We start from the raw sequence: 27,569 nt of genomic DNA, 5'->3' as shown, positions 1-27,569 counted from the left end.
ACCATTAAAATGTGATTCTTTCAGTAAGACAGCATTTCACACACATAAAAGTAGCAGTTTTATGTAGGCGTAACCAATCTGTTGTCTTACAATTTTTCATCAGACTGAATGGCATTTAGAGGCAAAATGCCCACTAACACTTATTCTAAATACAGAATTGTAAAGTCAACCATTCAGCCAGGCACTAGTAAAATATTCCAAATTTCACAGAAAACATTTTATTGCTTGATTTTGACACAAATTTTATGATTGTAAACATAAAAAATTTTCCAATCAACTTATATCTCATTGAATCTTTCGGGTTTCCCTACACTTTTTTCGACCAATCCAAAGCTGGCTTGTAATAATCTCTGACCTCTAAGAGAGATAATTCTTTCAATTGAAAAAGTTGGAACCACTTTTCATTATTTTGTTCCCCTTATAGTATTATTATAAGACCAGCTCAGTATCACAGTGCTCATGTCACAGGGTAAGAAACTTAGACCCTCCCAGCTATGCCTTACTGACGCATATGATTTTTGCACATTTACAACCCATGCATATTACAGTGGAACCTGTAGCTCATATTACTCAGGTGAGCGATTTTAGAATGAAAAATTATGCTATTTGTTACACATGATGTGTAGATCCATCTTTTTGTGTACAGACTAATTAAAAATAATTAAATTATAAGCAACATGTAGATTGCTTTAGTGTAATGTAGATTTCATGTTAATTCATCTTCTCAGTATCACTTGTAAACATTTTTTCACCACTCCTACATTCCCAGAAAGTAGCTGAAAGGAGGATATTTAGACTAGCCAGTAGACTGATAATAATATATTTCTACATTTTTCCTTTTTTTGATGAATTTAATTTCATAAAGACAAAAGCCAGTCTATTTTAGAGATTTTCACAGAGGAATGATGTTGAAATTATCATATTGGACAAAGAATATAGACTGGCTCAGTTTACTACATTTAATCATAAAAATGTAAAAAAAGATATATCATAGTCTAGGAGCTAGTCTAGAGGATATTTTACTTGTCCAGTTATTGTAATGATCCGATTTAGTAACATGCACTTTCAGTGAATAAATTTGATGCTTTAAATGAACAAATTATACAAAAGTTTTGTGGAAGGTACAGATTAATAAGGATCTATTACACTGGCAGTACTTAATTATTGCACATATGTCTGTTCTTACAAAGTTCTGTTCAAACAAACTACTTGAACTTTCTTCTTTCACACCTGTGCTTATTGCATAGATCTCTTTATCTCTTTCAGCTTTTAAGCTCGACTATTCGAAGAATAAGTAGATCTATCCTACTCACCACAGCGTCTCATCACACCTTGGTTAAGTTTTTCATACCAGTCCACTTTTTGACAAAGTCTTTTGAGATAAAGCTTTGAAACTTTCAACACTTGTTTACCATCACCATGTCCAGTTGTAGGCAAGAGAAGATAACTCTATTAAGGATATTGGCTGAATTATGGCCCCTTTTAACTTAGAAATCTTGGTTAAGTTTTTCATACCAGTTCACATTTTTTGTAAAGCATTTGACATATGGCTTTGAAACTTTCATCACTTGTTTATTATAACAGTCTCTATCTGTAGGCAAGAGTACATAACTCTGTCAACTATTTTCATTGAATTATGGCCCTTTTTGGACTTGGAAATTGGTACAATTTGTGTACAAGTCAATGTTTTGTCAAAACTATTTGACATGTGGCTTTGAAAGTTTGAACAATTGTTCATCATCATGATTTATATCTGTAGGCAAGAGTACATAACTCTGTCAACTATTTTGACTGAATTATGGCCCTTTTTTGACTTGGAAATTAGTTCAGTTTTCGTACAAGTCTATGTTTTGTCAAAACTTTTTGATATGTTGCTATGAAACTTTGAACACTTGTCTGTCATCATAATTTCGATCTGTAGGCAAGAGTACATAACTCTGTCAACTATTTTGGCTGAATTATGGCCCTTTTTGGACTTGGAAATTGGTTTAGTTTTCATTCAAGTCAGCGTTTTGTCAAAGCTATTTGACATGTGGCTTTGAAACTTTTAACACTTGTTTATCACCATGATTCCTATCTGTAGGAAATAGTACATAACTCTGTCAACTATTTTGGCTAAATTATGGCCCTTTTTGGCTTGGAAATCAGTGAAGTTTTTCGTACCAGTCTATTTTATGCCTGACCTGTTTGTCATATGGCTTTGAAACTTTGACCACCTGTTTACCTTTATAGTCCACTTACTTAGGACAAGGACTTGAGCTCGGTTATGGCCCTTTTCTGGACATAGAAATTAGTTAGGTTTCGCATACCATTCGATATTTTCTCTATCAACTGTTTGATATATGGCTTTGACACTTCGAACACTTGCTTACCAACATGGTCACACATTGCATTATAGTGCAAAACTTATTCAAATCCACAAATGCAGGTACATTATTTGTCTTATCTGTTCCTTTTCTTTTGTCTGAAAATCTCAGGTAATATTTTGACCCAATACTTCTATCAATGCTTCAAATAGTCGAGCGCTGTCAACAGACAGCTCTTGTTTAGCACACCTGTCACATAGTGACAAGGTGAGCTTTTGTGATCACCCTTCGTCCATCGTCAGTCCGTCCATCCGTAAACAATTTCTTGTTAGCTCACCTGAGTACGAAGTGCTCAAAGGTGAGCTTTTATGATCGCCCTTTGTCCGTCGTCGTCCGTCAGTCGTCCGACGTCAACAATTTGACTGTTAACACTCTAGAGGTTACAATTTTGGCCCAATCTTAATGAAACTTGGTCAGAATGTTACCCTCAATAAAATCTTGGAAGAGTTCGATATTGGGTCATCTGGGGTCAAAAACTAGGTCACCAGGTCAAATCAAAGGAAAAGCTTGTTAACACTCTAGAGGTCACAATTTTGGCCCAAACTTAATGAAACTTGGTCAGAATGTTACCCTCAATAAAATCTTGGACGAGTTCGATATTGGGTCATCTGGGTTTAAAAACTAGGTCACCAGGTCAAATCAAAGGAAAAGCTTGTTAACACTCTAGAGGTCTCAATTTTGGCCCAATCTTAATGAATCTTGGTCAGAATGTTACCCTCAATAAAATCTTGGACGAGTTCAATATTGGGTCATCTTGGTTCAAAAACTAGGTCACCAGGTCAGATCAAAGGAAAAGCTTGTTAACACTGTAGAGGCCACATTTATGACTGTATCTTCATGAATCTTGGTCAGAATGTTAATCTTGATGGTCTCAAGGTCCAGTTTGAATCTGGGTCATGTAAGGTCAAAAACTAGGTCACCGGGTCAAATCTAAAGAAAAGCTAGTTAACACTTTAGAGACCACATTTATGATCATATCTTAATGAAACTTGGTCAGAATGTTAATCTTGATGATCTTTAGGTCAGTAGGTCAGGTGAGCGATACAGGGCCTTCATGGCCCTCTTGTTTTTCAAATGGCTCTGCTTGGTCATCTTTTAAGACCACTGGAGCTAAGAATGGAAAAACCTTCAAACAATTTGACTCGTTAATCATTCGATGGATCATCACTGGACTTGAGTCAGTACTATCTTTGTTAGTTTCATAGTTTTATTCAAATGGCTCTGCTTGACCCCGCTTACAACCAGAGCTGTAAATAGGAAAAAGCTTGAAAAAGATTTCTCCAGACAAACCACTTGGTAATTGGTCTTCATAAGGCCCTTCCTTAGTTTTGTTCAAATTTTTACGCTTGGCCCCATTAAACTTTATTAAAACTTTTAAGATAAAAAAGTACAAATGGTAAATAAAATCTGTTTTCAGAGACTTGGTGTGACATTTACAGAGTACCACTCAGAGTCTATGTACAATAAGGATGCTATGTCAGTCACTGACAGATTAAAAGAAACTGGCATGCTTCAGACTGATAGGTATGTAACCAGTTTTGTTTGTTTTATAAGGTCTACACAGTTTTGGGGTATATGGCAATTTCTGGCATTTGATTGTGGAGGAAGACCTCGGGTACCCTCAAGGTAGTGTTTAAGCCAAGGGCGGGCATCTGGGGTGAACTTCCTTCCTTTTGTTAAGCCTGTTGGGTGGTTTTCTCAAATGAAAGAATTCTACACCCTTAGTGAGGTTTCGGACTCTTGCCAGGCGAGGGCCAAGTAATTAGGTCGGCAGCCATGGAAGTCCCTCCGGGTTTCAGACCAAAAGAAGTGCGGGGAAAGTGATTGAAGACAGCAGCCTTTACCACTCAGCCAGAAAGGTATCTAAAACAATCTAACCCCAACATATGGTTTATTGATTTGCAATTAACTTGTTCACTTTAACCAACATAATCATAACCTTTGCATAAACATGAATCATTACATGTAAGCAAATTGATATACCAGAGGAACTTGTGTTTGTTTATGAAATCAGTTAAAGTAGTTCTGAGAAATTGGAAGTCAGGCTGTAATATTGTTTTCTGGGTAACATAAAATAAAGCTTAGACACAGCAAGAAAAATTATTTGGCATATAAATGTCGTTCTGTGCATACATTGATAAAATCAACAGCATAACTGCCTTTCCTAAGTTAATAAAACATAACAGAAATGTTGACACTAGAAATACCTTTTTGCGGATTTCTGATATCATGGACGTTATCTCAAAAATAAGCACACATACCTGTATGTTTTATTTGACTATATATGAAACAATGTGTTATATTTTCAACTGTAAAACATTTCATTAAAATCTACATTATCAAAAAATTATGTTTGCAAAAATGGCATTAAAATAAGGATTTTCTCTAATATAGACTCGAACTATAAAAACTTACTTGAGGTCTGAATTTTTTAAATGGGTCTAGGAGAAATGAAACCCATCACCTGATGTTTTTTGTTTGCCAAATTTTCTTAATTTGAAAACTTAAGGTTTGACCACATACATCATATTACTTATTCTAGTTTATTTCTTTACAGTGAAGGGAAAGGTTATATTCAGATTGAAACAGAAAAGGGTATACCAGACAGGGTAAATGTGCTAAAGAGTGATGGAACAACATTATACATTACAAGGTGAGCTTTCTGTGTTGTAAATGCTGATTGTTTCTTTTGGTGCTGTTGTTCTGTAGTATTTGAGTTATGTAATGGCGTGCAGTTACCTAACCAGTGATCAGGAGCTCTGTACTAGTACTAGCCTGTTCTCAGCAAGTAACTGCCAACTTCTCTACATAAATAAGAGGTGAAGCATGAATGATTACAGACACAATTTCTTTTATCAAATTGTCAATGAGAAAAACTTCTCACCCCAGAATCAGCGGAATCAGTGAGAGATTATATTGCAGCTCCAGTTTGCCATTGGTCAATATTTCAAGATTGTATTTTGATTACAAACTGCCCGTCAGATGCCAGAGATTTTAGATTCATGTGCCTTGAGCATTGAATGCATCTGATTTGTTTGGCCATGCAATGCAGAAAAAAATGTATGAGTAGTGAGGCGATCATCAAAGGAGGGATGTCTAGCATCACTTGATCTCGACATCTTTTGTTTGAAATAGAAGTACAGTATAAGAACATTGGTAAGGCCAAAACTTAATTGCCAGTATGATAACCATCCCCAAGTGCCTGTCCAAGAGAGGTGGCACAACTGGCCATGATGCATCTACACCCCAAGTAATCAAGCAAGCATACATTAAAGGGAGACATCAGTCAATTTATCAAATATTCTTGGCTTGCTTCTCTCAGAACATGCACATGTAGTGAAACGATAACTTAAAGTTGATCTCTACTTGGATTCAGATTGCCTTGTCTTTCCCCGCTAGGTTGGCAAGGAATATGACACTATATACTGTTCATGCATGGCATTATTATTATCAGAATTGGTTATTGATCAGAATTTCCATTTTGAAGTATTTAATAATGATTACTGGTCAGCTCGGTGTCGGTATAATGTGACTGGGGGGGGGGGGGGGGTATCATGTCACGTGTCTGTGGTGTGATATTCCAGTGAGGCAACACTATAAAGTTGGGTATTGTGCTCAATGCTACAAGTAGACATTATTGTTTGTATGACTGAAAAATTGTTGAAAAAGATGTTAAACACGAACACAAACACACATGGTCATACAGGTCCTACCTTTGACACAGTGTTGGGTAAAAATGCTGCATTTAAATTCTTAAAGGTCAACGTCCCAGGCAAGCATCTGTAACCCAAATCCTAATCAACAGGTAAGGGCACTCCATTTCAGGAGCATTGGTCATTATGTCTCCAACCACACAGTGGTGTGAGAGACATATTGATTTACTCCAGCCTGTGTGTCTGTGCCTGTCACAAATCTTGTCTGCACCCTAAGTCAAACGTTTCTCATCCGATCTTCACCAAACTTCAACAAAATATGTTTGACCATAAGACCTCAGACATATTCGAAAACTAGCCACCTTGAATTACCGAAAATCGGCCTTTATACTCTTGTCTGCGCTCTAAGTAGAACATTTCCCATCTGATCATCAGTTCACCAAAATATTTTTGACCATAAGTCCTAGGCCAAGTTCGATAACTAGCCAAATCAGTCCAGTCACTTCGAAATTATGGCTCTTGAATTATCCAAAATCAGCCTTTTTACTCTTCAAAGGTATATTTGTAATGAGTAAACATTATATAAAGACTGACTTGCTATTTAGATGATAAGGCAGTTGTGGGAGACATGCGCTTTTCTGAAAAGCAGCTCTAGTTTACTAGTGAATCTTTATTCTTCTTTCAGAGATATTGCTGCAATTTTAGACAGACAGAAGACATTTAATTTTGATAAGATACATTATGTGGTAAGTTATTTTGCCTGTATTGTCTACATTTTCTTATAAACAATCTCTGGTTGTTATTCATGTGTATGACATCATTTTATTATATCATATGTGTTGTATTATGTTATGGCATTGTCCATTTGTCTGTCTACATTATCTGATTCCAGACTCTTTAGTCAGAAAGTGTGATAGTTTCAAACTTTACCAAATGACTAAGCTTGACTAAGGAATATCCCAGTTGTTTATAGTTTTTGTCAATGTCTTAGATATCCAGTTTAACTTTGATTAACTTAGAAATGGTCAAAAGTTTTGTCCAGTCTTAATAAAACTTTGTGGAAATGTTTACCTGGATAAAATTTTGGGTTATCTGTAGTCAAAAACTAGGTCAACTGGTCAAAAGAAAGAAAAACATTGTTAACACTACATGATCTTTGTGAAACTTCGTCAGAGTATTTGTCTGTGTAAACATCACTTGCATGCAGGCATATTATTCCCCGTCTGGCAGTGCTGTCATTATATGTTGTATGTTGTAATTAAAGCTGAAAATACATTGTTAGGGCACTGAAATTGGCTGGAATAGTATACATATTTCGTTGCCATTGCCCGGTAAAATAAGTTATATTTTGTGTAATTGGTCAATATAGATATTTTCTTATAATCTTTATTATGTCTCCCACATATGGATTTAGACAAATGGATTTAGTGCTGTTTGTATGTCACAAAGTTTGTTTCATGCCAACCCCACCAGACTGATTTACACCAAACATTACAAAAATGATCAGTGTCAAGCCTAGTTGTGCATGTCAGAATATACCTGTCCGGTGATTTTCAGTTATGGCCCTTGATTCATCAGATTTTATTATTTGGCTATATCTCTTATATCATAAGGGGGATTTCCACTAAACCTTGCAGAAGTGATCAGTCCCATGCCTGATTGTGCATATTGTTGGCATGCTCCAGTTCAGTAATTTTTTTCCAGTTATGGCCCTTGATAAGTCGTGTTTTACAGTGTTTACACTACTTTACATATACCATTGGGCTGAATGTTATGGTTCAATGATTTTCACTGGAATTATTGTCCTTTGTGGCTTTTTACAAAGTTTTCATGTTTATTGATGTGAAACATACTTTTTTATGAAAAAAAAAAAACATTCTCCAGTTTACTGAGGGTTGCTATAATTTTCCCTTTTAAACTTTGTTTTTTTATGAATTATTTCAGGTTGAAAATGCTCAGCATATGCATTTTTGTCATTTATGTGGAGTAATGAATAGATTTCCTGGTTGGAAGAATAGGTATAGTAGTTAATAGTTTTATATCATGATGATTTTTGTAGAAAGCATGTTTGATGCTCTGTGGATCATGACCTTGAATTTATTTGATAAAAGGAAGTTGATTGCTGTTTATACAATTTCATTTAACACTTATAATCAGTATTCCCTCACTACTGGGTTTTGGAAACCTTGCTTTGTGTGTAGGAGGCCATCAGTTTTACCTGCAAATAGTTGTCAGTTCTAGCCAGGTGACTGCCCATGCCTGAAAAGTGATGACCTATAATTGCGTCAGTGTGATGTCAAACCCAGCGAAAACAAAAACATAACACTTCATTATCAGTGTTGTTTCTATGACACAATGATTAGTGTATTTTTTATGGGTTAAACACTGTTTTTATGCCCCTGAAGGGAGGCATATAGTTTTTGAACCGTCCGTAGGTCTGTCCGCAATTTTCGTGTCCGGTCCATATCTTTGTCATCCATGGATGCATTTTCAAATAACTTGGCATGAATGTGTACCACAGTAAGACGACTTGTCGCGCACAAGAACCAGGTCCGTAGCTGAAAGGTCAAGGTCACACTTAGACGTTAAAGGTCATTTTTCATGATAGTTCATTGATGGGCGTGTCCGGTCCATATCTTTGTCATCCATGGATGGATTTTCAAATAACATGGCATGAATGTGTACCACAGTAAGGCGACATGTCGCGCGCAAGACCCAGGTCCGTAGCTCAAAGGTCAAGGTCACACTTAGACGTTAAAGGTCATATTTCATGATAGTGCATTGATGGGCGTGTCCGGTCCATATCTTTGTCATTCATGCATGGATTTTAAAATTATTGGGCATGAATGTGTACCACAGTAAGACGACGTGTCGCATGCAAGACCAAGGTCTGTAGCTCAAAGGTCAAGGTCACACTTAGACGTTAAAGGTCATATTTCATGATAGTGCATTGATGGGCGTGTCCGGTCCATATCTTTGTCATTCATGCATGGATTTTAAAATAACTACGCATGAATGTGTGGCACAGTAAGACGACGTGTCGCGCGCAAGATCCAGGTCCGTAGGTCAAAGGTTCTAAACTCTAACATCGGCCATAACTATTCATTCAAAGTGCCATCGGGGGCATGTGTCATCCTATGGAGACAGCTCTTGTTGAATGTAATTTAGTTATTTATAGCAGTACTTTAACCTAACTAGTGTTCTGGATTCCTGATTCTGTCTTAACCTGTCTAAACCAGAGGTGTAACTGACAATTTTCTTAATTCGTCACCTGAACGCAAGAAGTGGATAACTGCATTGACTTAAAGAAGGACTTATTCACTTTTTACGCTAAGGTGACATTATCTTAATCAGAGGTGTAGCTGACAGCTTTCCCACCTTAACCAAATGTGTAATTGGCAACTTGAGGTGTAACTTACAACTTTCCCACCTTAACCAGAGATGTATCTGACAACTTTCCCAACTAAATCAGAGGTGTAACTGACAACTTTCCCACCTAAACCAGAGATGTAACTAACAACTTTCCCACCTTAAGCAAAAGTGTTACTGACAACTTTCCCTCCTTAACCAGATGAGTATCTGACAACTTTCCCACCTGAATCAGAGTTGTAGCTGACAACTTTTTGACCTTAACCATAGAAGTAACTGACAACTTTCACAACTTAACCAGAGGTGTAACTGACAATCAGCTTTCCCATCTTAACCAGATGTTCATCTGACAGCTTTTCCACCTGAATCAGAGGTGTAACTGTCAACTTTCTCATCTTAGCCAGAGGTATAACTGACAACTTTCTCACCTTAACCACTTTTCCATCTTAACCAGAGGGGTAACTGACAACTTCCCAACCTTAGCCAGAGGTGTAACTAAACAACTTTACCACCTGTATTAGAGTTATAACTGACAAACTTACCATCTGAGTCAAAGTATAAGGAGGATTGACCTGGAACTGATGTCTCAGGTAAATTATTACAAAGAAGATACACCTCACCTTAATTGGTTTTAAACCAGTAAGCTATAGATTGTATGTCAAACACATGTAAGACTCAATCATCAGTCATTTGTGGTTGTAAGGGAATTAGCAAAATGTTGACGCTATCTAGGTAAACATAAATTATACAAAGAAAAGCTGCATGCCCACATGAATTGCTCAAGCAAGTCCACATGCTCAAGTCATCAATGCTTTCACTTCAACTTAAATTTTTGTTGCATTTATGTGTACTCGTGTATTTTGTTTATAATATAGATTGAATGAGGATATTCACATCAAATTTGGTAGAATTGAAGGAATAAGTACGAGGAAAGGCAATGTAGTTTTCTTAAAAGATGTTTTAGATGAAGCAACTACGAGGATTAAAGCATCTATTTTATCAAAGAAAAGTATGTACCATTGCAGCAAGATTATATATTTTGTGAAGAATCCTCATACACATAGTCCACCTGTTATAGAAGACAAAATGGAGACATAGAAATGGGCTGAGTCTGTTTGTAACAATTTGTGTCAGGTCCATAACTATGCCAATCTCCAATAGATTTTGAAATTATTGCACAAATGTTTGCTACAATGTTAGTGCAAGATCTAAACTAGGCTACTAGAACTGAGTTACTTCATCTCAGTTGGGAATTGTACTTAAGAGGGCAAAGATCAGATACCTTAACTTTGTATCCAAAGATTTCATAAATCTAGCGCCAGTTATTTACCTTATGTTGATGATATGCAGAGAACATTTGCAAAATAAAAAGGTCTAAGGCCAAGCTCACATTAAGGGTCATATATCAAATAGTTTTTGCCTGCTCATTATCTTCTTAGCCCCTTGAAGAATTTTCATAAAACTACCTTTATTTCAAGATAACAGGTGGTCCAGATTCGGAGTCTTAAGACCAAAGATTTGAAGCACATTTTTCTTTGAATCAGTGTCATCTTGAGGTATTTTTGTCTTTCAGGATAGGCCTAGTTATTTTTATATACCCTCAGTTCCTTGATTCTATGCTAATAATGTCTGCCTCATTGGTGGGGGAGACATAATGTTTTTGCCTTTGCTGTCTGTCTGTCTGTCTGTCTCTCCGCATTAAGCTTGTCCGGCTTCCACAGGTCAAACTGCTGGCCAGATTTCAATGAAACTTCACAGGAGTGATCTGACCAAGCCTAGTTGTGCATGTTGCTGTCACATTCTGCTTCGCTTAACAAAATTGCCACCAGAGCTAAAGATAGAAAAACCTTGTCCGGCTTTCACAGGTCAAACTGCTTGCTGGATTTCAGCAAAACTTTACAGGAGTGGTCAGTACCAACCATAGTAATGCACATCACTGGCATGTTCAAACTTTGCTGCACAAAATGACCACCAGAGTTAAAATAGAAAAATCTAGTCCAGCTTTCACAGGTCAAACGGCTTGACAGATTTAGATGAAACTTCGCCTCAGTACATATCGCTGCCACGTTCTACTTTGCTGCACAAAATGGCCATCAGAGATAAAGGTATACATTGGTGGGAGACATAATATTATGTTTTTGTGACAAAAACACCTTCTAGTACTTGATTGTTTTCAGAAGGTTACTGAGAATTTCTCCATATGCATCACTAGGAAAGGGCAAATGACATCAGTCGTCATACTATCTTTAAGACTTGCATTATTTTTTTCTTGATTTTAATGTTCAGGCTAATGTGAATTCAAAACTCTTGTGAGCAATAAATAAAACTGTGAATTCTAAATCATCTGAAAAAAAAGTGTTATGCCTTTCAAATTGAAACTTATATAACCACAATATGATTAATAGAAATATTTTCATTTTACATGTTCTATGATTATAGGCACTAAAATAGAAGGTGTAGATATTGATGCTGTCGCTGAAGAGCTTGGGAAAAGTGCAATAATCATCCAGGATCTCGGACAACGAAGAATAAAGAATTACAAATTCAGTTGGGATAGAATAATGTACAGCACAAAACTACAGTACTGCCATGCAAGGCTTTGCAGGTAATGCAAAACCATTTTGTACAATTTAGGAAGTTGGAAAAGTCACCATTACTTTAATTGTGTTGGTATGACTCCAACTTGAATGAAAACAAACACATCCAAAAGTAGCTACAATCAGTTGTTAGATTTTCATTAGCTGGACTTTCTGGCTCATTAGTTATTGCCTCTGCAATAAAACCACTTGCTACTTATTTAATGAAATGGTGGGTAAGAGCCTTGTTTCGGGTATAAAATTAATTCAGGTGAGGAAACTATCAATTAAGCTTGCAAATTTAAAGACCATGTGCCAATCAGTGCCTAGAAATGTATTTGACAGCGCTTTTGAGGTCAGTGAGTCAAAGGTTAAAGTCACAGTGACTGTTGGTACAAGATCTGTTTGGAGTCAAAAGTTATTGTCATGTTAAGTGCGCTGAGATAGATGTAACATAATTATGATTATGCTGGTCTGTCTGACTGTTTAGTGTCTTCTCAATGACCTTAAAATACTTTGACCTTTGATCATGAAATTTGATAGGCAAATTGCTTAGGGCTTGTTTTGCACCACACTGATGCTCATGATTCAAACTTTTGCTTTGTTACGATTGTATTATAGTATAGAGAGAAACAGTGGTTTGAACCTTGAAGAAGATTTCCACGATGATGCATTGACTACAAATAACCAAGCAGGAGAATTAATATCCCATCTGATTAAGTAAGTTTTATCACATTCTAGTAAAAATAAAGATAGATAGATTTCTTCTACATCAAGGGAGGAGATACGTTGTACTTTGTTTTTAACAAAGTTGTCATTCTGTTTTTGATAAATTTCTTTCCTTATATCTGGTTCTTTGGGACACGGGATCAATTGAATGTTTCAGTAAAACTGAGATTAGCTTCGGACAGTACTACGGGGTTTTAGAGGTGTTGTATAATTCATTGCCTCTCATGTACAAACTCTGTCAAATTGCATCTTCTGTTATTTCACTTGGTTGCATTCTGTGCTTCAAAATTATCTTACAGTCTGCTCGCTTAGATCAGTAGGGAGAACGCATATCTCGGGGTCGAGAGTTTGATCCCGGGATGGGGCATATGTTCTCCGTGACGATTTGATAAAAGATGTCATGTGTAACATCATTTGTCCTCCACCTCTGATTCATGTGGGGAAGTTGGTAGTCACTTGAGGAGAAGAGGTTTGTATGGGTACAGAATCCAGGAAGGTTAAGGTTAATTTCCCTCCGTTATATAACTGAAATACTGTTGAAAAGCAGCGTGTCAAATACAAAAAAACAAACAAAAACTATCGTACAGATATATATCTATGTAGTTAGTGCTGGTTTAGTTTGCATTTATCAATTTGTTCTTTTTATTTTGAGTCATTTATGGTATTTAATCTTTAGCCTGCTGGTGGCAAATGATTCTGCCTTTGCAGCCAGTGCAGACCAAGCTCAGCTGGCATGGACGTGGTCTGCACTGTTCACTAGGTCAGTAAATTTTCAGTGAATACCCCATTGATAAACATGTGGTACTGCCCAAATTGAAAGATGGACTAGTCCATTTTTGAAATTTAGCAGGGTGAAGGTAAAAATGGTTTGCCTGTATTGCAGTTGGCAATTGTATATTCTCATAGGTTATTTTTACACGCTTATGCTGTTAATATAGCTCCTACAAGCACATGATTTCTGATAATAACCAGAAAATGCCAAAATATCTTACAGAGAAACATGTCAGTGAATGGGAGTAGCCTCAATTGTCTTTACAGACTCAGTGCCTTATAATATCCTGTTTTAATTCTTTTCCAAATACCTCCTACTGCAATGTTAAAATGTCTGTTTCCAGGTTTGAAGATATTATTCAAGAATCATTTGATACATTGGAACCTTACTTCATTGTACGATACCTCGACCAGCTCTGGTATGTCAAATTTCTCATGATAGATGGTAGTTGAGAGCAACTTCTCAAAACTTTTTTGTAGAGGTTTAACACCATACCTGTCAAGTCACATGGTTTCTGTACGAGTCTCACTCATTTCACAGTGAAATCACAATCTCCTGCTAACTATATGTAATTTCTCATGCATTTCAATTAAAACATATATATATATTTATGAAAATCAAAATGAAAAAACAAATATTTCTTATCGCTGGTTTCGTTTGAATATTAGTTGTTTCTAACCCAGTGTTTACACCAGAACTTCCATAAGGATGCAAATTGTTACCTGTTACTGATTTGTTCTAGCTAAATAAAATGGACACCAAACAAATTCATACATAAGCCATGAAAATTCTGATAAATTATATGAATGCCACCACATGAAAATTGTCCCAGAATGCACCACAGAAGATTTTTATTTTTTCCACCAAACCCACATACCTCTTTTTCTCATGCTGTATTATATATGACCATTCACAGGTATGGTGCACCGCTATATAAGTAATATTTTTGACATCTAATTGCCTGCAGTTGCCAGTATTTGTGTCAAAATGTCCTCACTTTGTTGCTTCATGTTTTAGTTGATAAAGTGTTGTTTGTCTTTTAAAAAAGTTACCACAACATTTCCACAGTATTTCAACTCCAAGATGTTATTTACATGGTATCTATCTTAAAATTTCAGTGATCATGTTAATTCAGCATACAGAACTTGTCATGTGAAAAATACAGACCCTTCCGTTGGACAGGTAAGTGTATCTTCACATACGTAATTGATCTTAACATTTGTGTGTCTTCCCAGTTGGCTGAGTCTCAAGATGCTATCATCTGGTTGGTTATTTCTTAGTGCAGTCTTCAAACTGACAAATGGGAAGGCTGCATTCTGAGTCTAGTCTCAAAATTCAGTTTTACAGCTTTGGGCAAGGTGGCAAAGTTGTAATCTCAGGCCTCCTAGTGAAACCTTTAAAACTTTTAAAAACCTTTAATTTCAGAGCAAACCTTTAAAACCTTTAAATCTTCTGAAAAAACCTTTAAAACGTCCAAATAGCCTGTAATTTTTACTCAAAACCTATATTTTTGTTCAGACTGCTTGCCTTGCCAGTTTAAAGCAAATAATGGTTATACTACTGTATTTCGTCCCCCCTTTTAAGTGTTGTTATTAGGATACTGCTTGTGTATCTTTCATCTTGAGTTTTTCAGAATGCTGTTGTGTTCACCAGACCACATACATGTAGATGTTTTTAGTAAATACCTATATATTATGTGTTTTCAACGAGAATTCCGACAAAAATAGCCTTTATTTTCTCTTTATTTTTTAATATTTTACACTAAAAGGCCTTTATTTCCATAGATTGGAGCCTTTATAAAAACCTTTATTTTTGTTCAGGCCTGCTAGGGGGGCTGTAATCTGAAACTGGTTTGCAAGTAAATTCAAGACCAGGGTCCGTGTTCATAAAACATTTTTCGGTCTCATTTGAGTTTGATTTTGAAATTTTATTATCAATTTTGCTATAACACCAAGACTTAACTCCAACTGAAACTGTCCATCAATACTGAAAAGTCATTTGAAAATAGTTATTAATTTAACTTAAAATATAGTTTTAAACATGCTATTTAGATATAAATGACAAATAAAGTTTCATTTTCAAACTCGGCTGAGACTGAAAATCTTTTTTGAACAATGGGCCAGGACTGCCAATCCAGGGTTAGAAAGTTTGATATATTTGCAATATCCTCCATGACAATATATAGAAAATTTAATTATTGATAGACTTGAATATTTACACATTACACTGATGGGAAAATCTTGCGAAAAGGTTGGCAAACTGAAAGCGGTATATGACTTAATGAGTTAAGAATTATGAGTTTTCAAATATTTAACTTAGTGGAAGATTTAACAAGCATGCTTTCCATATTTAATGCAGAATTGATTTTCTTGTCTGTTTAGACAGTTTAAAACTGCAGAAAACCTCTTAACAATTATAATAAAGGACAGGATTTTGATTTATAAAATATTCAAAGCTTTCCAGACTGGCTCAGTAAGCTTACAAAGAAATAGGAGATATTGTCTTTGACAAGTTGATCATAGACAATCTGGAGAGTTCTTTATGATGCCATAATACACACTTATTGATTTGCTTACCAGTCGTGGACAAATAGTTTTTCGAAGGGATTATAACAAGTCACAAGAAATATTTTCTCACCAGCATTTTTGTCTCCTAGGATTTCCTCCATGTCAATTTCAGAAGTAAGCTGGCTAGCTGCTTAATAGAGGTGACTACTGAAGCAGGCTCAGTTGTATGCACTTTGAGAGTACTAAGCAATTTGCCACAGTTTTAAAAGAAGTTATCTATTCTTTTTTGTTTTGCCTCACATCTAAATGTTTATACATAGCAATTTGGCAGACATGGGGTATAGAATTGGCTTCAGAACATCTGAAGTTGCAGTTAGTCAAATTTGAATGAAGTATACTTAAAAGGAGATTCAATAGAACCTAACAATCTCTTTGTGATAGCCAGAATTTCAAGGTAAGCAACCCCAAGATACTGAGTTCAACTGAACTTGCAACTTGTAGGGGTTACTGAAACACTGTTACATATTACCATATAGACTTACCAAACATATCAGAATATTTATGTTTTTGTCCATTTCAGGCATACCTTCAGATGTTTCATGCAAGCAAGATAATTTTATCAAATGGGATGATATTACTTGGACTTCATCCACTTGAAAGAATGTGAAAAAACAGCACCAAGAAAAATGGCAAAACATGTCTCTTTTTAACGTGCCATACCTATTTATCTGTTAAGTACTATACAAGTAAGAAGGCTAAATACCTCTCCATAAAGAAACCTTTCTACTGGTATAGTTTATAAGTGAAGCTCACCAGAGCAACAACCTGTGTGCATCAAATTTGTTTTAACCACTCTAGGAGGAGTGTGCTCTGGGTTTAAATTCATCCATGTTTAAAATCCAAAACTTCAGAATATCAGATATTCAGTTTGCCAAAACAATGTTTAATTTATCCAGATGAAAGTTTCTTAGCGATGTTTAGTTGAAATAGGTACACTCCTGCAATGTTTTAATACATTTTATACAAGTTCAGCTGTGACAATGAAAAAGAAATTAGCATTAATAAGTATGAGCAAATTACATCATATCTAGGTATCCAAATTGTTAAAATTTTTATCAAAATAGGGGGAAGTGGATGGAAGCTGAAAACTTTGATAAAATTTTGATGTACATGATTTACATTAATTATTTGTAACATAAGTCTTACGAGCAGTTAAAATAAATTGCAAATTATTGTTTCTGTGTCTTTATTTTATGCTTCCCTGCGAAAAAATAAGGTATGTAGTATTGCTTATATCCATTGGTTGGGAGTTGATTTTTAAATAACTGCAGCAGGCAAACTTGACATAATGATGGCATGTTATAAGCATTGCTCCTTTTATTATAGGGGTCAAAGGTCACGTTGCAGTGAACTTGACAATGAACAGCTTTAAATTTAGATCACTTTTGGACTGGGAAAGGCTTTAGATTATATGGACATGAGGTTCTGTAGGGTAAGTACATTTTCAGATCCCTATTGTTCTAGTAGACAGGTCAAATGTCTAAAATTGTTTATTATCAGTTATTGGAGACGGCTAACCTACAGATGGCAAGGTGATAGGTGTCAGTAGATGCCCACTTCGGTAACAAAATTTCAAGTGTACAGTGACCTTGGAAGTGTTTCTAGGCAGTAACTCTTGAACGCTTTGACCAACAAAGTCCATCGGATGGTAGCATAATCCATCATTTTGGGGGATAGTTGGTTATGTCAAATTTCGAGGTCACATTTGAATGTAGACGTGAAACAGTTTCCGGTCGATATCTCGAGAACGAGAACTTTGGTCTAAACTAAAAGGATGCTTTGCATGTGGTTTGTAGAGGTCTCCTTTTGTTTTGAGGTCAAGGCCAAAGTAACTTTCTGATTGAAAAGGAAGTGTTCAATAATTGTGATTTTTGCCATTGAATTTAAACAAAAAATTAAAAAAACAAAACGTTGGATCATATTCAGTCTGTAACAGAAATAGGTTTTGAGACACTGACCATAAGGCTCGGTACTTTAGCCATACTGTAATATCTGAATAATTACAGAAAACTTAGAGTGTATGACTTGAACCCGTTTCATCTTCAGATACAAATTTCATGCAACATATTTTAGATACTAAGTGACGGTCATTGAAGAGAATTGAAATAAACTAGTGCTGTGTTCAGTTTGAAAAGCGTCCGTCTCGATTTGTTGAAAGTCACAGACAAGGATAAAATAAATATTGCAGTATGCATTTGTTGTGATTCTGCATGGTTTGTGAGATGCGATAAACAACCCGTAGGAATCTATGCGATTCATAGCGTAAGTTGAACTAAGCAGACCAATCTCCTTTGAAAAGTGAGAGTTAATGAAAGGAATAGACTGGGTTGCAATTGCCGGATTTTGGGCAGATTTATTCAGATTTATAGCAACGATTATGTAACTTTAGCGTGCAGTATAGACTAGTACTCGGCTATATAATTTATCCCTTATTCAATCTGCCATTTTCTCTAGAACAGTCTTAAAATCGATATTAGATATGAGTTCAATGAATAATCTAAAGAACTAATCAATATAAGTTTGTTCAATTTCATCAACAAAATCACGGGAAATAAAACCGTACTTGTATGATTATGTTGCTAGAGCTCTTATTGTTTGGTCCATTTCCTGCTAAAACCAATCGTGGGTGTTAGATGAAAACCTCGAGTTTTTTTTTGGCAGATGTATTTTATGGAAAAATGTAATTAAGCTTGCAGAGATAAATTCTACGTATTGTACTATTTTATTAAACTGTCAAATGCATATTGATTACATGGGCGGTGCACAGAATATTTTAATCTTCGGTTGATTTTCGGTACATTCCATAAAGTATATGGAAAGTAACCAGGAATTAAAATGGTTTATATTTAAAACGTGCATACGCATGTACGCAAGTCACGATAGCTCAGTGGTCATCGTCAATAGCTTGAAACCTTGAGATCTTTAGATTGAAACCGTTTAGAGCATGTTTTTTTTTTTTCTTTTTTTTTTCTTTTTTCACAAATTTTAAGGAACACTTTGTGAATGTACAATGTTCCCTTCATTGTATTTTCACAAGTATCTTTTTATGTTTTAATCTCGTTTTTTTTTTAATTTTTCATATTAGATATATGTTTATGTTATTTTTATGTTATTTTTATTCACAGTTCATTTCACTACATTATAAATTTCATACATATAAATTACAACTAGCTAAATTCATTATTCAGTTTCGCTCGCGGTGTCGGTACTGCTGTCATCGGAGTCATATAAATCATATAAACAATCAAAAATGAAAAATAAAAATGTTCCCCCCTAATGGGCTCGAACCAGCTATCAGCATTTGAGTCATGTACTGTAACCACTGGGCCACAGATACGAACGATGAGAACGTGTTTCACCATCAATACTAATAATAAATTTTGGACACTTAACCAAAATTTCTTTCCGTAAATCATACGGATAGCACCGAAGTTGGGCCGAATATTGTAATATCGAATGCACAGAGCGTGTAATGCATGCACATTTGACAGGTTAAAAAATAGCACAATAATAACGTGACAAAAGCAAACGTGGTGCGATGTGGGATTTTTTCCGTGTTGCCTTCCAAATTATATTACCTGCAAAAATCTGGTACCTTGTTACCATTATAGTCAAGACAGACTGAGTCACGCAATAGAAGTTTATGTTTTCATAAAGAAACCAAGTGATTTTATCAATCAGCTCATTAGATACACACATAAAACGAATTCATATTCCTTGTAAGTAATGTATTCTACAAAATCGAAACATGTAGAGAATTTTATACTGATATAACCAAATGACAGCTGATCGGTACAGGCATTAAAGCTACTTGAATTTATGAGTGAAAAGCGAAAAAGCACAGGGCCTGGCAAGGTTATGTAACTGATGGCAACACAGTCGTATTTTTTAAGTTAAATGAATTACAAATCACAAATAATTTATGAACATATACTTGAAAAGAAGTTATTTGCACAATTTTGAAATGCCATTTACGACCTGACACAATGCATGAATCAATGGCTTTGTATTAATATACTGTTTGAATTTTACTGGGAAATGATAAGAAATGAATATGTCAGGCAATTATTCTTCCCTATAGAAATGCGATCCCCGTCAATTCTTTGACAATTCATGAAGCTGTTCTCTGACAGTTCATGAAGCTATACTAGATTGATTTTTCTTTTCATTTTATATCATCGGCACACAGTTACTAATACCCGGGGAATGCATTTCTGATGTAAATTGCACGGAAGAACTACGATGTCTTAACAAACCTATTAAATATTAACATATCGATGTATTTCATTTTATTCCAAACGGTTTATTTCATTTCTACCTGTTATAAAATACAGCTAAACCTTTATATAAAGATCAAGTAAGGGACCTAAAATGAGCTGGTCTTTATCCAAAAGTGTGTGTGTGTGTGTTTGGGTTTAACGTCTTTTTCAACAATTTTTCAGTCATATAAACGACGGTGTCTACTTGTAGCAGTGAGCACAATGCCCAACTTTATAGTGCTGCCTCACTGGAATATCACGCCGTAGACACGTGACATGATACCCCACCCAGTCACATTATACTGACACCGGGCTGACCAGTCCTAGCACTACCCTCTTAATGCTGAGCGCCAAGCGAGGAAGCTACAAGTACCATTTTTTGCGTCTTTGGTATGACGCGACCGGGGATCGAACCCATGACCTCCCGCTCTCGAAGCGGACGATCTACCACTAGGCTACCGAGGCGGTTTATCCAAAAGTAAACAATAGGTCTCTGGAAATGGTATAGAGAGCAGAATTAACATCATGCTGCTCTGTGTCATTTATCACTTTTTACTTACTTAAATTGAGTTTCAAAATCCAACACAAGTTTCCATATGAAGAGTGACTTTGACATTTAAGAGAATGTGGCATGTATTTGCCTCGTCGTTTGGATAGATCTGTGCACCCTGCATTTGCAACTCTAAATATTCAAACCACAACATCAGTCTTACCTTTTTAAATTTTTGACAGTGTTCCGTTAGGGCGCTGGCACCCCCAAGGTACGATGATGGAGAATGAAGTATTAACACTTTATCATTGTTTATTCGCGCATTGTCGTCGTAGCTTCGCACCACCGCGTTTCGCGTGTCCCTTTACGAAGGTACCATGTCGAAGCGTTACGTTTTTACCATTGTAGCCTCACGCTTCGCCATCGTACCTGCGCACTACCCACTTCACCTTTACATAGGAATCACACTCCTTGATCTTCACAGTCAATCTAATTTTGAGCTCATGCTCAGTAAAGAATATAAATCCAAATGAATGGGTTCTTCTAAATAACGAAAGAACGTTTAGGACTTTAATGGTTGATTGTGCGTCGTTAGTAGAAATATATTTTGTTTAGGGATCAGCTGATGAAGGTTTAAGGTCATGTGCTAAACAGTTTCCTATTAATAAATGCTGAATGATTTGACTATCAGCAGTCACACTTTGTAATTGAAATCCTTCGGTCTGTCAAAACCCATAATGTAATAGGTCAAAAGCCAAGGTCATCGCATAATTGTGGATGAAAATTCCGTACCCAATTACCTCTGACCGATAACATTGAGAACATTTTGGTTTAACATTAGCTTTTTTAGCTCACCTGTCACATAGTGACAATGTGAATTTTTGTGATCACCCTTCGTCCGTCGTCCGTCTGTGCGTGCGTCCGTCAACAATTTCTTGTCTGCACGATAGTGGTTTCATTTATGATTTATTTTAAACAGACTTGCACACAACTTGTATCACCATAGGATCTCGGTTCCTTTCTTGAACTGGCCAGATTCCTTAATGAATTCCAGAGTTATGGCCCCTGAAAGGGCAAGAATTAGCTATTTTGACCTTGTCTGCACAATAGCAGCTTCATTTATGATTTGAATTTAATCAAACTTGCACAAAACTTGTGTCACCATAAGATCTTGGTTCTTTTCTTGAACTGGCCAGATCCCGTTATGGGTTCCAGAGTTATGTCCCCTGAAATGGTCAAAATTAGCTATTTTGACATTGTCTGCACAATAGCAGCTTCATTTATAATTTTATTTTAACCAAACTTGCACACAACTTGTATCACTATAAGATCTTGGTTCCTTTCTTGAACTGGCCAGATTCCTTTACGGGTTCCAGAGTTATGGCCCCTGAAAGGGCCAGAATTAGCTATTTTGACCTTGTCTGCACAATAGCAGCTTCATTTATGATTTGAATTTAACCAAACTTGCACAAAACTTGTGCCACCATAAGATCTTGGTTCTTTTCTTGAACTGGTTAGATCCCGTTATGAGTTCCAGAGTTATGGCCCCTGAAAGGGCCAAAATTAGCTACTTTGACCTTGTCTGCACAATAGTCGCTTCATTTATAACTTTATTTTAACCAAACTTGCACACAACTTGTATCACCATATGATCTTGGTTCCTTTCTTGAACTGGCCAGATTCCATTATGGGTTCCAGAGTTATGGCCCCTGAAAGGGCAATAATTAGCTATGTTGACATTGTCTGCACAATAGCAGCTTCATTTATGATTTGAATTTAATCAAACTTGCACAAAACTTGTGTCACCATAAGATCTTGGTTCTTTTCTTGAACTGGCCAGATCCCATTATGGGTTCCAGAGTTATGGCCCCTGAAAGGGCCAAAATTAGCTATTTTGACCTTGTTTGCACAATAGCAGCAGTACTTATAGGACTTATTTGAAATGTTATTATTGTCATTAGTTGGACTGAGACAATCAGGATAGATAACTGTGGACTGATTTTATTTCAAATTACCTCCCTTTATTTCAAATTAAAATGGGTATATCTCCGTAACTAATGAAGATACTGATCTGAAATTTCATTTATGTCAACAGATGGACTTGGACAATCAGTGAAGGTACATATTGACTGAATTTATGACAGATTACCTCCTTTATTATTTATCTAAATGAATACACCTTAGCAGCTTCTAATGAGATTGGTTTGAAACGATCATATCATTTTGAGCAATAGTACTCAGGTGAGCGACACAGGGCCATCATGGCCCTCTTGTCTATGCTTCAGTTTGAGTTACTGACTTCCAGAATGAATATACGGGGACACAAATGCTTGAGCAACAACCACTACAAAACACATAATGGCTTTCCCAGCAGAAAGCTGATTCAAAGACCCAGAGAGGTTACACTGTAAGAGAAAAATACTCAAGCCCCATAACTACCATGCATTGTCGATTTATTATCAATTATTGATACTGAAATTGAATACAAATGTTCATTTCTATGAAATATTGTAATTTATGTAAAGTGATTTAATGGAATTGTAATCAAGTGGAATACTTTACGTTTTGCAGACTGATAATCCACGTTTTGCAGTAATATTTAATGATTTTGTTTAGTGAACTGACTTAACTAACGAAACGTTGTGGATTTAAACTCCGCCGGAGTCTGGAATCTTCATCCGAAGGTCGTGGATTGAACGAATAAAAATATGAACGGTCTTTCGTGAGATTAAAACGTGTGTAAGTTGGTTAGCTTGTTGAGATAGAGTTATCATTTTTGGAAAAGTTTCATATTTCCAATGTGAGTTATTCATAGTAAAATTACACCCTGAACTTCCTGGCTTAGCCACATTCCTATGAAAAAAACTATTGTTAATTTTATCCCGCTTGACTTTCCAATACAAAACTGCGGTGTCCCGTTAGGGCTATCGCCACATATTTTGAGCTTGAGAGAACGATTGTGCGATGTGGAAAACATAAAATAACGAAATGCGAGGTTGTAAAGTCGAAATAATGAAAATACGATGTAGAAAAGTCGAAATTATATCGTTCTTTCATCGTCGTACATTCGACTTTTTACCGTCGATTTTTTCAACGGTAGTTTTGACATTTCACTATCGTACTTTTGACATTTTGCCAGTGTACTTTTGCCAAAACTCCTGAAGTTTTCCAAAACTTTTGTAATCTATTATATCAGAATATCCTATTAGGATCGATTAATGTCCGTCCGTCCGTCGTTCGTCCGTTTTCATTTAGATTGACCAATAATGAAATAAATTGCATTGTGCAAGACTATATATGTATAGTTACAAAAGAAAATAGGTAAGGGTAGATTTCTCGGAAGCACAGAACACCAAAAACACAGCCTCATAACCAGGCATTTACATAGTAGGCTCACAACAAAAAGAAGCTGTAATGGAAAAATATTTCAGACGGGTTGCTTCAAAAATCCAACAAGCACATATTAATTTATGCTAAATATTGATGAAGGGGAAATGGGGTAGGGGTGGGAGGGGCAGGAATCCGAAGGGGAAAGTTGAACAAGGACGAATATACAAGGGAAATGCCATGTTCCTTAAAACAGTCGCACTACAACGTAAACCACAATAGCGCAGACACTCATGTACAAAAGATAAACACACAACTACGATCAACTGAATACCATAGAAAAACGAACAAGCAACACATAAGAAAACAGTAGGGCACCGTTATAGACTCACAAGCATACAAACGCACCCACACAAGTAGGAAAAAACAAAAAAGTACCATCTTGGGATTCGGCTGCCAAATCAAAGGGGAGCCATGAAAACTTTCTAAAAGTAATGGGGAAGGGGATGCAAAAGTAGCGTAAATGCAAGGGAAATGAGTGGGCAATACGGGGGAGTAGGGCGAAGGAAAACGCTTACAACAAACAAGAAAACATACGCAACAGACAATACAAGACAGACAAAACAACCAGTTGAAAATAGGGGCACAGTAGCCTAAATAAAGGAAATGTGGGTTTAAACGCGTTTAGGGCATGCCAATCTCGCACTTACCCTATTTTCAACAAGTTTAACAACACAATGTAAATTAAATCCCCGCTGAGAAAGGCTCTAACTTTGGTGCAAAAGTAACAGATAAATAAAGCAAAACATAAAATTAAGTTAAATCAAAAGTACGATTACACCAAGTACTCAACAACTTGTCTGAAATCAGAGCAACAAGAGCCTAACTTTTAAGGACACGACTAAGAAAACTGTAAGACAAAAATCAACTCACTCCGTCCGTTGTATGTAGGATTTAGGAGAAAAGCATCATGGAGTCCTAAACGTTATTAGTCATCGCACACTTCTGTCTACTCATTATGAACTTATTTTTGACGGTAAATATTTCACAATAAGAGTCGCCTCCTGAGAAAGTAACAAGATTAAAAACTGGCTGAAACGTCTATATAGATTAAAGATATATTGATTTTTAAAATTAAACGCTGCACGCAGATCCCTGGTCAGCTAGCGTAATACATAGGCCACACAAGATCTCAAAGTAGGTTCTAATACCTGGCGAGGCGTTCTTGTTCCCCGTGATTATTGGCTAAAGAAATATATCTAAGGTCATTAATTAGGTTGCCAGGCATTTGTGGAGCTTGTAAGGACCCAGGGATACTAACACAGTTAACTGACTAATTTTATCACAGAAAAAAGGCGTGAAACTCTACTTTCTGATCAAAAGTTTGACATTGTTTATAGCAAACTACAACAGTGTACTTTGCCTTTTCGGTACAGTAGATTGTTTTGACAACACGCCAGTGCAGATGGGTATTGTAAGTTGAAAAGATGTTTAGTAGAAAGGTTCTTTAAATACAGTTATGTATAAAATTGAATACTCTAGTCTAAAATAATACCGTACATTCCTTACAAAACCTGGTATATGTGACCAAAAGTTTAGAGTTAAAGTTGAGCGTAAAGAAACATTTTAGAAGTCGTCGCTGAATAAATATTGGACAATTGTTTTAATTTTATTACGGAATCAAGTCTGATGCAATGTAAATACTTTTTAGTAGGCATTATACAGTTGCAAGTGATAAAAATCACTTAACATGGACATATTTCCCATGATGTTTAGCAACAGACAGCTTGTGGGCTATCAGATACACGTGCAGTTGGTCGAAAATGACGCCACTAAATGGATAATCTACGACTTACGATATCGTAACTAACTAACAATACCTTAAGTTACGAACCCTTTACGAGGGCGTTAAGTGGTGTTTGGAGATAGCTGAATAACGTTACCTTAGTCTTACCTTAGGTTTATCGTAAATCATACCTTAACTTACGATACGAATAAGTTTTCGAAATAGTGGCCCCTGGACTCCATTCACTGACCAAATACGGTCCTATGTCAAGAACCGCTGTATTCTTGGTATAAAGGCGAAAGACTTATTTAATGAAACATGTCGTGTTTATGGGAACAATGAACTTCTTCTTCATCTGTCACACGGTGGTATAAGAAATTTAAAAGTGGAGTAGATTCAGTAAAAGATGCACCTCATGCACGCCGTCCGAAAACTGCAACTTCGCCAAAAATAGTTGAAAAAGTGAAGGATTTGATTGCTACCGGTGCAAGATGTACAACTAGGCATATAGCTAAACGCGTTGGTACCTCAGAAGGAGCTGCTCATACAATTCTCGGATGTGATTTAAAAATGAGAAGGATAAGTGCCAGATGAATACCCCATCTCCTTACAAAAGATCAAAACTTGCTCGGGTAAAAATCGCCAAACAATTGTTGAAACAGTTCCCTAAATGCAGCAATCGATCTTTTGCAAATATCATCAATGGCGATGAGACGTGGGTTCACTTTTATGAGCACAAGCCGAAGAGACAGGAAAAAATATTGGCAAACAAATGAAGCCTAACACCTTGCACAGCAAAACGCATCATGAGCGTCAAAAAGATAATGTATGTAATATTCTTTATAAATCAAGGTCCTGCTATTCGAATTGTCGTTCGAAGGGGTAAATCTATAAATACCAAGTTTTACAAAAGCAAGGTCATTCATAAAGAAATATTTCGCAAATCGTCGCCCAGCAACTTGTCCCGTGGTATCAGGTTGTTACATGACAATGTTTCGTCACACAAAGCGGCCATTGTACGCGAATGTCTGAAACAGGAAAAGGTTGTTGAGCTTCCTCACCCTCCTTACTTGCCAGATCTTGCATCATATAGGACAAGAGTTACTCGCCCTTGATTTTACAGAAATTTCAATAATTTCCCTTCTTTACAGTCAAGCAACTTCATTTCTTCACCAATCCAAATAATATTTACAAAGAATATGTATGAATAAAAGATCATGGACGAGTTCAGTTTAGTAGGACCAAAGTTATGTGCCCTTGATTTACAAAAATTGCACATTGTTTTGCATTTTTCTCTCTTTACCAGTCCTAATCATGTGTATGTGATTGATTCGGAAGTTCAAGTATATGTCTTCAGGTGGTCTCAGATTGTCAAGGCAGATAACTCTAGATTGATTTTATTTCAAATTACCTCTATTTGTCTTTGATCTAAATGAACATATTTTGGTAACTACTTGCATGATTGATTCCAAATTTCCTTTATGTGATCAAGTGAACCCAGACAATCAAGGAAGACAACTCCGGGGTGAATATTTGACAAATAACCTACCTTTATTTTAATTTGAATGAATTTAAGGAAAATGGAGACCACAATTTAAGTTGGAAACTCGTGAGAATTGGTCAAAATTTTATCTTGATGAGGTTGCATGAATACGGGTCATCTGGGTTCAAAACT

At 36.1% G+C, this 27,569-nt stretch overlaps 1 protein-coding gene across 2 annotated transcripts in view; it reads left to right on the top strand.

The window, feature by feature from the left end:
- LOC123548486 (probable arginine--tRNA ligase, mitochondrial) overlaps nucleotides 1-17,206 on the top strand; it is a 65,306-nt gene extending 48,100 nt beyond the window's left edge. For both annotated transcript variants that reach the window (XM_045335783.2, XM_045335782.2), the window contains 10 exons: nucleotides 3,784-3,890; nucleotides 4,924-5,019; nucleotides 6,705-6,765; nucleotides 7,964-8,037; nucleotides 10,264-10,397; nucleotides 11,828-11,993; nucleotides 12,586-12,684; nucleotides 13,809-13,883; nucleotides 14,584-14,647; nucleotides 16,553-17,206. In XM_045335783.2, the coding sequence (XP_045191718.2) occupies nucleotides 3,784-3,890; nucleotides 4,924-5,019; nucleotides 6,705-6,765; nucleotides 7,964-8,037; nucleotides 10,264-10,397; nucleotides 11,828-11,993; nucleotides 12,586-12,684; nucleotides 13,809-13,883; nucleotides 14,584-14,647; nucleotides 16,553-16,639 (963 nt within the window). In that variant the 3' untranslated portion in view covers nucleotides 16,640-17,206. The remainder of the gene's footprint in view (nucleotides 1-3,783; nucleotides 3,891-4,923; nucleotides 5,020-6,704; nucleotides 6,766-7,963; nucleotides 8,038-10,263; nucleotides 10,398-11,827; nucleotides 11,994-12,585; nucleotides 12,685-13,808; nucleotides 13,884-14,583; nucleotides 14,648-16,552) is intronic.
- Nucleotides 17,207-27,569: the final 10,363 nt, after the last annotated feature.

Source organism: Mercenaria mercenaria, chromosome 6 (genome assembly GCF_021730395.1).
Source record: "Mercenaria mercenaria strain notata chromosome 6, MADL_Memer_1, whole genome shotgun sequence".
NCBI classification, from domain to species: domain Eukaryota; kingdom Metazoa; phylum Mollusca; class Bivalvia; order Venerida; family Veneridae; genus Mercenaria; species Mercenaria mercenaria.
The sequence above is the reverse complement of the archived record's forward strand: the minus strand, read 5'-3'. Positions and strand labels throughout refer to the sequence as shown.